Below are 13,358 nucleotides of genomic sequence, written 5' to 3'. Positions count from 1 at the left end.
ACTTGAACTCAGTCTTTTTAAGAGGTGGGAACCCTATTATTGCATAACCAACATAGAGTCATAGAGATGTACAGCATGGAAACAGACCCTTCAGTCCAACCCGTCCATGCCGACCAGATTTCCCAACCCAATCTAGTCCCACCTGCCAGCACCCGGCCCATATTCCTCCAAACCCTTCCTATTCATATACCCATCCAAATGCCTCTTAAATGTTTCAATTGTACCATGCTCTGCTCTTTTTTTATATCTAGCCAATCGATCAGTTGATTTATTACCTTCCATCACCTACTTGACCACTTGCCAAACCTACACAAATTAGCTTGGAGGTACTGAAACATAACCAATATAGAGGACTGAAGCATTCATGGTCAAAAGATGGTAAATTAAAGATTTATCTCTGAGGATAGCTGAAGGGGATTAATGATAGTCTCCACAAGACTGTGCATATTTGTGGTTGTTCCCTGTAGAAGTAAATAACTGGAAGATATTATAATACAAGAGAACTCTTGGGGGAAGTAAAAAGTAAACTGGGTATTATCTGGGTATAAGCTATGACGATAAATTAACTGCATTTTCTTGGTTTAATTTGTTCTAAATACAAGAAAATTTGCATTTTATTTAGACAGCAAAATTTTCTAGTGATAATGCAAGGTGTCCTGTTTTCTCTTTAAATGTTAAGGATCTTTAACCAAATCATAACCTCCCACAATTTCCTTCATTTATTTTGCAAAAGATGACATCACTCCTCATAGATGTCTAACAAACAGAGAAAGGTCTTCGACCCATGGAGTTTGTGTCAGTCAAAAGTAACCGTCTAACTATGCTATTTCCCATTTTCCAGCACTTGGCCTAAAACCTTGTCTGCCTTGCTTGGCATTGCAAGCGTATATCTGAATATTTCTTAAACATTGAGAGGATTTCTATCTCTATCTCTAACTCACTTCTAACTCTAGTGAGTTCCAGATTCTCGCCATACTCTGAGTGAAAAACATCTTTCCTCACGTCTCCTTGAAACTTCCTTTACCTTACAACTATTTATTTTAGTCTCCTCCACCAAGCACTTTCCCCATCGCCTCACCCCGATGTAAAAATAAGGTGAGCTCACATAGCAATTCTGCACTTCTCACTAATCTGCAAACACAAACATCTTTGCAAGCCCTTCTTTGAATCTTATCCATTGGCTCAGTACTTTCTATTTTATAACTATACAGTAACCAGAAACTAGAAACAATATTCCAGTCATGGCCTCATTAATGTTTTATAGCGTAACAGTATCATATTCTGGGATTGTTTTTATTTCTATAGATTCTCCACTTAACACTGTTGCTTGCAATTCCTGAAATGTAATGTGTTAAAGGTTTCAACATTACAAAAGTCATCAAAATCACCTTATCTTTTATCTATCTCATTGACAAATAAAATCACACATTTTAAAAGCTTTTTATGAACATTAGGTAGCTTAAACTTTTGCTACTTCAAAACAGTCATTGTAATAAGCCATTTTAAATGTAAAATTATTTTAGTTTATCATCAATATCATCAGTGAACAAAGTGGTAATGTAATTTATATCACCATGTTGTCTGTTCGTAAACTCAATAGTTTTCTTGTAATCACGATTTGCATTTTATCTGTCTAGCTGTTAAATCTGTATAATTATTTTGAAGCTCAAACTTTCAGAACACAAATCAACCAACTTTTGTGCAGCAACATTTAAAATTCAGTGATGGAACAAAGATGAAGATGTTAGACAGAGAGATGCAATCTATTCTGATGTCCAAAGAAATGCAGAGATTTTTCAAAGGACCAAAGCATGTAAGTATTGTGCAAAGTCTTAATTAAAAGTACAGCCAACAATTGTACTGTGAACACCAATGAAAAATTAATTGGGTCTGTGAAGAATAGGAATTTTATTTTTCCAAAACCAATTGGAGCTTAGTTCAAATGGGTTTGGTGATCTGGTTAAAGAATGAGAACATTCTGAGCAATAAAATGGTACAGAGCACACCAGAAGCAAAGTATGAAGTGAGAGTGTATTTGGATGTATTTTCATTTGCTCCATGAAATATGAATCTCTGCTGCATCATTATGGAATGTCACAGAGCAATGTCCCAGATACTCCTCAGAGAAAAGGGTGATAAATTAAAATAAGTGACTTCATCAGGCAGTTAATGAAAGGTGAAAGTTAATAAGGAAAGGTAGCACAGCTTCAAGAAATTAATCTATAAACATATTACTCATTTCCTTCAAATGTTACTCATATCTTTGAGGTTGAAAAAATGCTGGACTTATTTGACCACAAGGCCTCCTGAATTGAATTGAATTGAAATAGCTTTATTGTCACATGTACTCAAATGAGTACAGTCAAAAGTTTATAAGTTGCTACATACAGCGCCATCTTAGGTGCAAAGGTACCTCGGTACAGCTTCTTCAATTACAGATTCTGTGCCATAATGACATAAGGAAATTCAATTAGCAAAAGACTCCAGAAAACTTTAATACCAATAATGATATAGCATTACCCCACATGTAAACTCGGGCTTGGATCGGCGCAACATCGAGGGCCAAAGGGCCTGTATTGCGCTGTATTCTTCTATGTTCTTCCAACGCAACAACAGATTTTGAGCGACTCACAGTTTATGTCTGGAACACATATCAATTTCCTTAAATGAAGTCTACCCTGGGACTAGAACACGGGAATTCATTTTGAGGCGAAGGAGCAGCAGCAAAAGGAGAGAAGGAAAGGCCAAATTGCTCAGAAATTCTCGCATATTTTCTAGTTAGCTGGATTACTACTCAAATTGTCCAAGTAACTATGGATGGCTGAAGTGAATCCCTTTGGAGATTTCAGGTAGTTACCTCAGAGGTTTATGGAGGCAGTCATGAATGTAAATGTGGTTGTGGCATTTTGACTTAATTTATAAAGCAAAGGTTTCAGTCCAATGTTTTATCTATAAACTTATTGGCCTCGTTGACTATTAGACAAGCTATTTAGATTAGTTTAGATTACTTACAGTGTGGAAACAGGCCCTTCGGCCCAACAAGTCCACACCGCCCCGCCGAAGTGCAACCCACCCATACCCCTACATCTACCCCTTACCTACACTATGGGCAATTTAGGATGGTCAATTCACCTGACCTGCACATCTTTGGACTGTGGGAGGAAACCGGAGCACCCGGAGGAAACCCACGCAGACACTGGGAGAACGTGCAAACTCCACACAGTCAGTCGCCTGAGGCGGGAACTGAACCCGGGTCTCTGGTGCTGTGAGGCAGCAGTGCTAACCACTGTGCCACCGTGTCGCCCACTAATTTATTGCCCAATGATACCAGTTTTCATTTCACTGGCTCCATGCTGGACTTCACTGAAGCTCACAAAACCCAAAAGAACCATTTCAAAAGGCCAAACATCTCCTCTCTATTAGTAATGACTTTCAAATACTTGAGTTGTGTTTGAGAAAAAAATGTTTTTCTCCAAAATAGGTACAAATACAAATAATGAAAACAATAAAACATTGGTAAGATCAAAAGCAAGGAGAAAGCTCAAGGATAAAAAAGAAAATAGAATGAAAAAGAAATGCAATTTTCTGAGCAAGGAGTCAAAGTTAATGAATTAGAAGGTATCTGTTCAAATGGAAACCAATTTACCTTCACCGATTTTTCAATGTTGATGGGGATTGACCAATCAGTGACTATCAAAATGCAAGGAAATAGTTGAGTTTTATTTGGGGAAGGTAAGTGAAAGCACTACTGAAAATTGAAGGTCAGTATCTATTGAAGTAATGTTGTAAAAATGTTTAGCTTTCTGATCCATTTGGCAAAATAAAATTTCTGAGGTGTGTCTGTCTACAGCTGCATTTTTGGTTTTAGTCATAAGGCAACTGTTCTAAATTGTGGTACAGACGGCTGAAAATCTGATTCGTCACAGGGTTTGTGAGTAGAAAGCTGGACAACTAAAGCAAAAGGGTGTGTTTTGGTATTCAAAGTGAGAAGCACAAGGATTCATTGAAGATCTGTGTCCGTCATTTAATGCCATCATCTGCAACAATTCCAATTGTCAGGACACAATAAGGTGGATGGAACACAAAGCAAGTATTTGTGGATGAAGGTGTGCCATTGACAGTTCTTTTCCTTTCGTTTCTTCTCTTAGATGCCATAGGTATCAATCTTAAGGAAACCACTAAACCGCAAACGAAAGTAGCTCTATATGGTGTGGATACAAACAGATTTATCATATTACAGTCATTATTATTGTCAGACTTTAGAGAAAAGAATTGCACTTGTTAATGAGTTTTGGCATTGCATACACCCCACCAGCTCCCTTTATAATGTTCTATTCATCTATAGATATTTATATTATGAAGCAATATTCCAGAAAACATCCAATTGTCTTACAAAATGCACATGGCACAGTATTGGTCACATGAATAAGTTAAAACAATCCTTGACTCTCTGAAGTGAGAGTCAACCGTTTATCAACTGTTCGACAAATCAACTGTTCTTCATGCGAAAGATATTCACTTGATTGTGATAAAGACTTGAATTGTTGATTTGACTGTGACCTACACTTTTAAGAACACATTAAAACTAATGCTAAATTATGAGACATTCCCAGTTTGCCCTTGAAGTCACAGAGAACTGCTCAGCCCAGACCGACACATGACCATTTATCAGAAAGGACATTCTCATCACTTGCCTGGGTTGGGTTTGAACCCAAGCGGCAGATGTGAAAGAATATGGTTCAGCAGAGTTCATACACCACCTGCCGCCAGCAGCAGCCCAGCCCCCAGCCGACCCCCCACCGCCCTCCAATCATTTTGATCCAACTTGTCTCAGGAAACTAGAGCACTGGGATTACTAGCGACATAGCTGACTCAGTCGAAAAGGTTTGTGCTTAGTGTGTCCCCTCAGTCAGTAAGGTCGGATTTAGCCATAGACTGGGATTAGTAGCACAGCTCGAACAGGGAGCCCCGGTCAACGGCACCCACCCCATGACAGTATTGTATCTCTTTTAAACATCTGTACGGGACTTCTCTTTGTTCTCACAGACTCTCTCCTCCACACTAACTTCAACCCTCATGAAGAACATCTCCAGAGTTACCGACTGTCCCGAACAGACGCTGACACCAGAAACCGGTGTAGAACAAAGGGATGTAAAACGCATTGAGGCTTGTCATGAAACGGAAAGGCACTGAGGCGAATAGCCGCTTCTGCAGGAGCGACATGTCCTGCACTGTATTGCATTGTGTCAATCTGCACCAGTGCTCAATTGCAAAAGAAATATCCTTCACCTGAATCACAAATTAAACCCGGATATGCAGGTGTTTGTCCATCAGGAGGGTGAGCAGAGGGTACTCCCAGCAACAACTAGCCATAAAAAACCGAGGAAGCATTTCTTGGCAACATGAATGATTACACACCAAGGGAAAAGGCAGATGCGATATTCCGGGGGCTGCCAGCAAATCAGCCTGCCCGGTTTGATCTCCTTAAACATCCCCTCTCTCTCTTAAAACATTCGCACTATTCTCGCTTCTCCAAGTCTCCTCCCTCCCCCTTGGTTTGCAATAGAGATGCTGTGGATATTATCATTTACATTCCGTTGCCAAGTCTTGCAACAACTGATGGTTTCCACCGACCCCCTCCCCCCCCCCCCCCCCCACCCACCCCCAACCCGGATACCCACCCCTCGGTTCATCTGCTTTTTCATTAGTGCAACTGAGCAGGGAGATTGTCTTTTCGGCCTGGGGTCCACACTGGAACGCTCAGTCACCACAACTCACACAAAATCGAAAATAAAATACTCACAATAAAAACAGATTCTATAAAGATGGGCTGCCGTTTGGGTGCTGGTTCCTATGAATTTCGCCCCCATTGTAATGGAAGGCACTTTCTCTCTGTTCCCATCCAGCCCTCTATAAGCTTCAAAATACTGTATAAAATGTCACTTAACGCGGGGCAAACCAGGCAGGGATTGGGACTTTTCTGTTTTAAAACAATTGAAAGACGCAATGGAAAAGACCGGCGGCTGGGGGTAACGTTGCACTCACCGACTTGACAGATACAAAGGATAGCAGGAATCCAGAAAGACTCCGGCAGCATGTCCAGCGACCCTTGTCCCTCCACGAACTTGCTGGGGCTTGGTGTAGCAGGATAAGTCCTTCTGGTGAAGAGATCCCTGTGTCTATGGCTCCGGCGGAGCGGCAGGAGACGGGGATTGAGGCTGTGAGACCAGACAAGCCCGAGTGACTCCAGAACCGCCTTCACGATGGGGGACTCCAGAGAGAGTGAGCGAGTGTGTGAGCACAGTAACTCAGTGTAACAGAATGTGGGTGTGCGTGAGAGAGAGAGAGAGAGAGCCTCAGCGACTGGGACAGACTCTGAATATGAACGCTTGTCTGTAACAGGCACTCTCACTCCTCCGAATGTACAAAACGAGGTGATTTGAGTCAAGCTAGAGCTGTCAACTTTGTGCCAGAAAGTGAGCTGCCTGTGTGTGTGTGTGTGTGTGTGTGAGAGAGAGAGAGAGGGAATGTCAGCTGTCTTTATGCAGGGAATGGGATTGTAGGAGCTCCTGCTGTCAGCTACCTCCTGGCATTTAAACCTGGCTCCCAGCGATGTCACAGCATGAGAATGGCGTATCTACGTTCCTATGGATCGTTGGCTCGGGAGGAGAAGGCGTTTAACAGTAGAGATGCCAGAATGCCATCTAAATAGGTGACACCAGCAAAGCAGCCAAAGGGCCTGTTGAGTGGTTTACAGGGTGCAGTTGCCACCTTGGTAGCACGCTGCTGAACTATACCATGACCTAGAGAGTGCACAATAAAGCCAGACCCTCACACAATGCCCAGAGCTGGTGCCCCTAAGTGTTGGCAGCAAGTGCAGCATCCCTGCTGGGTGTACACCCGACCTGCAGTATAACTCCAACACAGCAGCCAACCACACTTCAAACGTGCCCAGGTGTTTGACCTGTTTGAATGGAATGATCATGATAACAGAAAGGTTTAGGGTGTAGGTTTGCTCGCTGAGCTGTAGGTTTGATATCCAGACGTTTCATTACCTGGCTAGGTAACATTATCAGTGGCGACCTCCAAGTGGTCAGTGAGCAAACCTACACCCTAAACCTCAACCTGAGCTACAAACCTTCACAAACCTTGCAATAACAGAAAGGTTTCTTTTTTCCCCACCCACTGCCAGTTTGTATCAAAAGGAAAGCCTGGGATTCTGTCAGAGCTACATATTCCCACAGCCCGTCCTTATGGTACAATTAAGTACCACTCAGCTGAAAGGCACTGGGCATTTATAGGGAGAACCTGCTTGCAAGTGGTCTCAACTGCAGCAACAGTGTGGGTGTGATTCTTGGTGTGTGAACTATCAGTGACATTTTGGATGCTGGTGCAGGATAGGCAGTTGCTGAATTTGAACAAGTTCTGACTTGGAATAGCATGAGTATGCGTAGTTATGGTTTATGTGACAAACAGCATCAGGTGAACCTTTGGCCCTCTTTGAGTGTTGGTATACTGTACACTAAATTAATACAGTTACCTACTTTACAACCTTGGTAATGGTTCTGTTCTCAGCTCAGTTGAAGCAAAAGCAGAAAAACTTAACTCCTGTGTTATAGGAGATTCCAGGACAAACTTGGCTATGAGATAGAGTCTGGTTTTTTGAATCTATTGAGAGAGACAATGATAATTTTGCTGAAGAAAATTGAACAATAAAAGTTTTAAACTTGAATGATTAAAAACATCTGAAATGCCTTGTGCAAATGGTATATGTTGCATTCACTCACAGTTTTATTTGTGTGATTAATAGCCATTTTCCCCTTAGTAGCACTCTTATTTTAAAATCCTGAAATGTATTTGTACAAACTCAAATGGTTCACAATCAGGTGACTTGTAACTGAATACAGCTTCTCACAGTGGGTTTGAACTCTTGCTTTCTGGATCACAAATCCAATAGGATAATCATTACAGCACCAAAGCCCTAATTTGGATTGGCCCTAGTATCAAGCTCTGTACAATTCTTATAGAAATTGATAACTTTAATGGAAATTCAAACTTCCAGTTAATGGTTGAATGATTTCATGTTTTAAACATTTGTTTGAAAGAAAAGTCTAAAAACACTTTAAACCAAACACTACCTTCGTAGGCAATTTATATTTAACAACAGAACACTGTCATCTGTCCTTTTGCTGTTCTTAGTTGAACTGAGAAAAGACACAATGTTCTGACCTCAATTGATGTTATTACTGGACAAGTCAGGTACCAGACTGAAACTTGGCTTAATAGATCATATTTTGACTTTTGTTATTTAATAAGGTTGTTTTTTAATAATTGAAACATAAGTACAAGATGCAGCAGACTAGGTTTGAGCAACAAAATAGATGTTTATTACACAAAAAATAATGGAATAAACCAAGCTACTTATATGTCACATAATTGGAAAGATTTCAAAACACACACAAATACAATTCCATTTATCCCAGCACTATCACATTACAGTACTCAAACACTGGACTGTGTTTGCTTCTCTATCATATCTACAGGTTTAAAGCAACTGTTTCATTCAATTCTTGTTTGGTAGCCTCTTCTTTGATTACTCATCCAACAAGCTTAGATTTTCTCAGCATCAATTAACATTGCTGACTTCTAACTGAAAACTTCTGGTCTGGAACTTGCAAACTTAAATCCTGACACTGGGGAAACTTATTTCCTAACGATTCTAGACCATCTCCACTTTCATGAGGAACTGTTTCACACATCTAACATCCACCAAGACCTCTGAAAACTGCAAAGAGAAGATTTCCAAGCTATGGGTTCATTTCCTAAGATAAAAAATCCTGATCTTGCCAAACTGAAAGCAAGCTAATACTCCTTAAAGTTTAGTCTACCTGCTTGGAAAGCTCTCACAATACAAACAATTTCCCATTATCACTGCAATGATTCGCTGTCTCATATTGATTTTTTAAAAATGACTGCATAAATACTGACAAATTAATCATTAAATTCTCTCAAAACCCACATGCCACTTGTTAAAATATAAACTCTAAAATAAACCATATTAATGTATATGAATCACACACCTTTCATCATAGCAGGCAAATTTTGCAGTATTCTTTACGGAGACATTAAATTTTTCAGAATCAAAACAAAATGATTCCTCACTCTTAAGGGCTTATTTCTGTTCTTTCTTCCAGCCTGGTAATTTGCAATCTTGTAACTTAAATATTGCTTTAAAAAAGAGATTAGAAGTTGAAGCCTTTCATTTTGCACTCATCAAAATTAAGATACAAAAAGGTTTAAATAAGGATACATCATTTTATAAAGAATAAGAAGAGGTTGCTGATTGGTAAGGCCATAATTTGCATGGAGATACAGCAAGACAGTTAACCATCAATCTTCATTTTCAGACCAGGCAGATAGATTCTGTTTGGTCTGTGCATTGTCAAGGGGATGCTGCAGAATTTGGCCTCAAAGCTGTGAGAACTGCTGGCAGGAGGGGTTTGGGAAAGTGGAATTGAGTGTGGAGAGACCTGTTAGAGGAGTAAGATGAGAGGTCAGACCTATGAGATGGAGTGGTTTTTTGACTGTAAAGATTTTTAAGAAACTGAATCTACCTTTCAACTGAATTTGCCAGGACAACAATCAGGTCTCAAGCATCGACCAGTTAGACCCTGCACACTATTTTAAAAAACTGTGAGGATTTAAAGGAACACACAGTGTGTATTCATCTGAATCCTGTGGTAGCCATTGGTGCATTGGAGCTCATGATTCCATTGGAAGTCTTGATCTAAGCCTTAAGTTGGTCTCTGACAATCAAATCATAGATGCTTATTGTCAGGCAAATTTCAGAACATATCACATGAGCCCTTCATTTTACTTTACATTTAAAGACACCTCCAGAATATAACAACCTTATAAGCCTCATTCTACTAACATGGTGAATCAGTGGTTAGCGTTGCTGCCTCACAGCACCAACGTGCCAGGTTCAATTCCAGCCTCGGGCGACTGTCTGTATGGAGTTTGCACATCCTCCCCGTGTTTGCATGGGTTTCCTCCTGGTGCTCCAGTTTCCTCCCACAGTCCAAAGATGTGCAGATTAGGTGAATTGGCCATGCTAAATTTCCCCTAGTGTTAGGTGCATTAGTCAGAGGGAAGTGGGACTGGGTGGGCCAAAGGGCCTGTTTCCACACTGGAGGGAATCTAATCTAATCTAATCCAATCGAAAAAAAACACTATCCAAGAGTTTGTTTTCAAGCAGTGTGTGACTAATTGTAACAGTGAGTGCACATGAGTGAGTTTCTTGCTCTTTTATTTGCAGTAATTAAAATGAATTAGTCTGCATTGTAAATGGTATTGTTTTTTCACTATGAGATCTTTAATGTTGAACAACAACTGCTTTTTCATCATGCCTGCTTGAAAATTATTGTAAGCCAATACAAGCAAAGTCTCACGCCGCATCAGGTGAAAGTGAGTACAGCAGATGCTGGAGATCAGAGTCAAGATTAGAGTGGTGCTGGAAAAGCACAGCAGGTCAGGCAGCATCCGAGGAGCAGGAAACTCAACATTTCTCCTGATGAAGGGCTTTTGCCCAAAACGTCAATTTTCCTGCTCCTCGGATGCAGGCTGAACTGCTGTGCTTTTCCAGCACTACTCTAATCTTGACTCACACCTACATCACCCTACTTTTAATCTGTCAAAGGCAGAGACTTCAAATAGCTGTTCTAAACAAACTTAGATCCACTGTCAACATCCTGTCAACTGCCAACTGTAAACTAAGTTCCTCAACATTTATCTCTAACTTCCACTGGATACCACTATTCATCCTATTAATTTCAAAGCTTTGGCTCATTATTCCCTCCATAGCTTTGATTCACATGATATCTCATTCCTCATCACCTTGTGACAACTGATACTTTCTGCTTATTTGCATTTGTCCTACTTAATATGCTTCTCCTCACCTCGTCCCCATTCCCCAATCTGTGACAAGGCCATCAGATTTTACAGCCCTATACTTTGGAATTCTCTTCATAAGTGCCTTCAAAAGCCTGGTCCATATATACATCTTCAAACAACTCCCCAGGATCAATTTACAGTCAATTGCAATAATTATGGCTGATTTATCTACTTTGTGAAACATCTTTGGATATTTCACTATGTTAAAGATGTTATGTTGGAGCCCATGATTGTCTCTTTACCAGTATAAAAAGAACTAATCAGATTATTTAAAAGTTTCAAATATCACCTTGAGCACTATCAATTGAACATGTGCAGTTAACAAGTGGAGCAAGAAGACTTCCAAAGGCAGCTTTAAAAATGAACTAGCACTATTAAAGCTGCTGTAGTTAAAATTATAAAATAATGTGTAAACTTCTGAATCCAACATACTTTCCAGCAACACAAACGTGTCAGAATTGGCATGTGGAGATGCAACACTGCTCATATGCATTCCATTTTACATAATTGCGTATCCCTTTCCAAATGTGTTGGAAACTATCAATGTACAATCAGGCTCACTTACCTTTTCTTATATAATAGGGAGAGTAAGATGCACCATTCTGATGAAAAATTATTAGGCTAGAAACTTTTTTCCTACAGATGCTACCAGACCTGTTAAGTTTCACCAGAAATACCTGTTTTTATTTCAGATTTCCAACATTCGTTATTTTTTGTTTTACATCAGAGTAAGATGTGCAGTTACATGATAGTTTATAGATACAGTGGAATCACATTTTGTTCACAATAATTTGTATGCACAACTTTTACTTCTCTATACATAGTAAAGGCAAAGTTGCCATAGTCTTACTAGACTGTAGGGCTGCTCTCACGTTAGAGAGAGGAATGCAATTTGTGGTGGCTTAACCAGAGGTGTGGAAATTGAACCCCTGTTATTGGTATCACAAGGAGAAAGTGAGGACTGCAGATGCTGGAGATCAGAGCTGAAAATGTGTTGCTGGAAAAGCGCAGCAGGTCAGGCAGCATCCAAGAAACAGGAGAATCGACGTTTCGGGCATAACCCTGAAGAAGGGCTTATGCCCGAAATGTCGATTCTCCTGTTCCTTGGATGCTGCCTGACCTGCTGCGCTTTTCCAGCAACACATTTTCAGCTCTATTGGTATCACAAACCAGCTATCCAACCAACTGAGTTAGCTGACCTCATACACAGTATCCCGCCTTTTACCAACCTATGTTCTGCATATGAGAAAATCCATCCTTTTATGCAAGTTGTATTGTTTCCTCTATGCAGATGACTAGCTTCTGTATATTATGATTTTCACTCTAAGTATGTATTTATCTATCAGTTGAATCTTGATTTGAGGAAGAAGTCCACTAAGGAGTGCATGTGTCAGCCATGCATCTTCCTGTGACAGAATAAACCGATTCTTGACCCATTGACCTTTGTGCATATGACTCAGGATATGACAGTGGGTTGTGAACTGCAAATCAGTGGGATCTGGAATGCAAGATTACCTTCCTTTTCTTTTCTTCTCTGCTTCAATCTGCTTTATCATCATTGCGGCTCCACTTGATGGACAGATTGTTACCATTGAACAATTGGTAGCAAGTTCCTCCAATCATGAAAATCAATGCTGCCAGGCTTCAAGCATGTAAAAACATCTTGAAGCATTTTCTGTGTCATCAACTTAAACATTGGCCATTTGAGAGGTGAGGGAACAGGATTTGGGTGGTCATGGGGCGATGCTTTTTGTTGTATGGATGCAGTATCCATGTCCACTGATGTTAATTTTGCCGTTTTGCCTGGATATTTAAGTTGACTTTAAGGACACCAGCATTAATTCAATGATCTTCCTTTTGAATCTAGAGGATGCACCAGATGAATTTCTGATGGCATTTCTCTTGTGCTTTTACTGCAGTACAGGAGTGTAGTGATGTCAACTGCACGATACACTAACATTTCTCTTTGACTTTCAAAGATTGTTGTTGTAAAACAATTAAAGTCATAGAAGTTTGAAGAAGGCTAAGCTGATCCAATGTTGACTTTCTTGGTGAATGGTGGGCTTTTGAGAGATCTGGCTGCTAAAATATGGGAAGTGGTCTACATATTCTAGTATATATTATGGGTATGCTTCATGTAGGAAGAATCTTTGCTTCATATTGTGAATAAGAGATTGAGAATGCACAAGGTTGTTTGGTTTAAAAAGAAAAAAATGTGTAATATAAATAAATCACCAACAATCATGAAAATTGAATGCATTACACAAGGTATAGTAAGTGATATTTTCTGGCTCATGCCACACATTATGTACTAGATGTGGAATGGATGGAGATGGCATATTTTTACACAAGAATACTGGAAATATGGATGTTTGAAGAATTATGTAGCTAGAACAAGTCAGTAA

At 40.0% G+C, this 13,358-nt stretch overlaps 1 protein-coding gene and 1 long non-coding RNA gene across 4 annotated transcripts in view; one reads left to right on the top strand and one right to left on the bottom strand.

Annotated features, from left to right (window-relative positions):
• LOC140458182 (receptor-type tyrosine-protein phosphatase zeta-like) overlaps window positions 1–6,594 on the bottom strand; it is a 254,311-nt gene extending 247,717 nt beyond the window's left edge. Inside the window, exon 1 of one of the 3 annotated variants that reach the window (XM_072552397.1) lies at window positions 6,046–6,594. In XM_072552397.1, coding sequence (XP_072408498.1) covers window positions 6,046–6,097 — 52 coding nt within the window. In that variant the 5' untranslated portion in view covers window positions 6,098–6,594. The remainder of the gene's footprint in view (window positions 1–6,045) is intronic. The other 2 variants (XM_072552395.1, XM_072552398.1) reach the window with 2 other exon arrangements.
• Window positions 1–13,358, top strand: part of LOC140458185 (uncharacterized) — an 86,453-nt gene that overhangs the window by 35,593 nt on the left and 37,502 nt on the right. Inside the window, exon 2 of the long non-coding RNA XR_011953449.1 lies at window positions 1,666–1,813. This is a non-coding gene — a long non-coding RNA (uncharacterized lncRNA). The remainder of the gene's footprint in view (window positions 1–1,665; window positions 1,814–13,358) is intronic.

This window comes from Chiloscyllium punctatum, chromosome 32, assembly GCF_047496795.1.
Source record: "Chiloscyllium punctatum isolate Juve2018m chromosome 32, sChiPun1.3, whole genome shotgun sequence".
NCBI lineage: Eukaryota > Metazoa > Chordata > Chondrichthyes > Orectolobiformes > Hemiscylliidae > Chiloscyllium > Chiloscyllium punctatum.
This window is presented reverse-complemented; position numbering and strand designations above follow the sequence as displayed.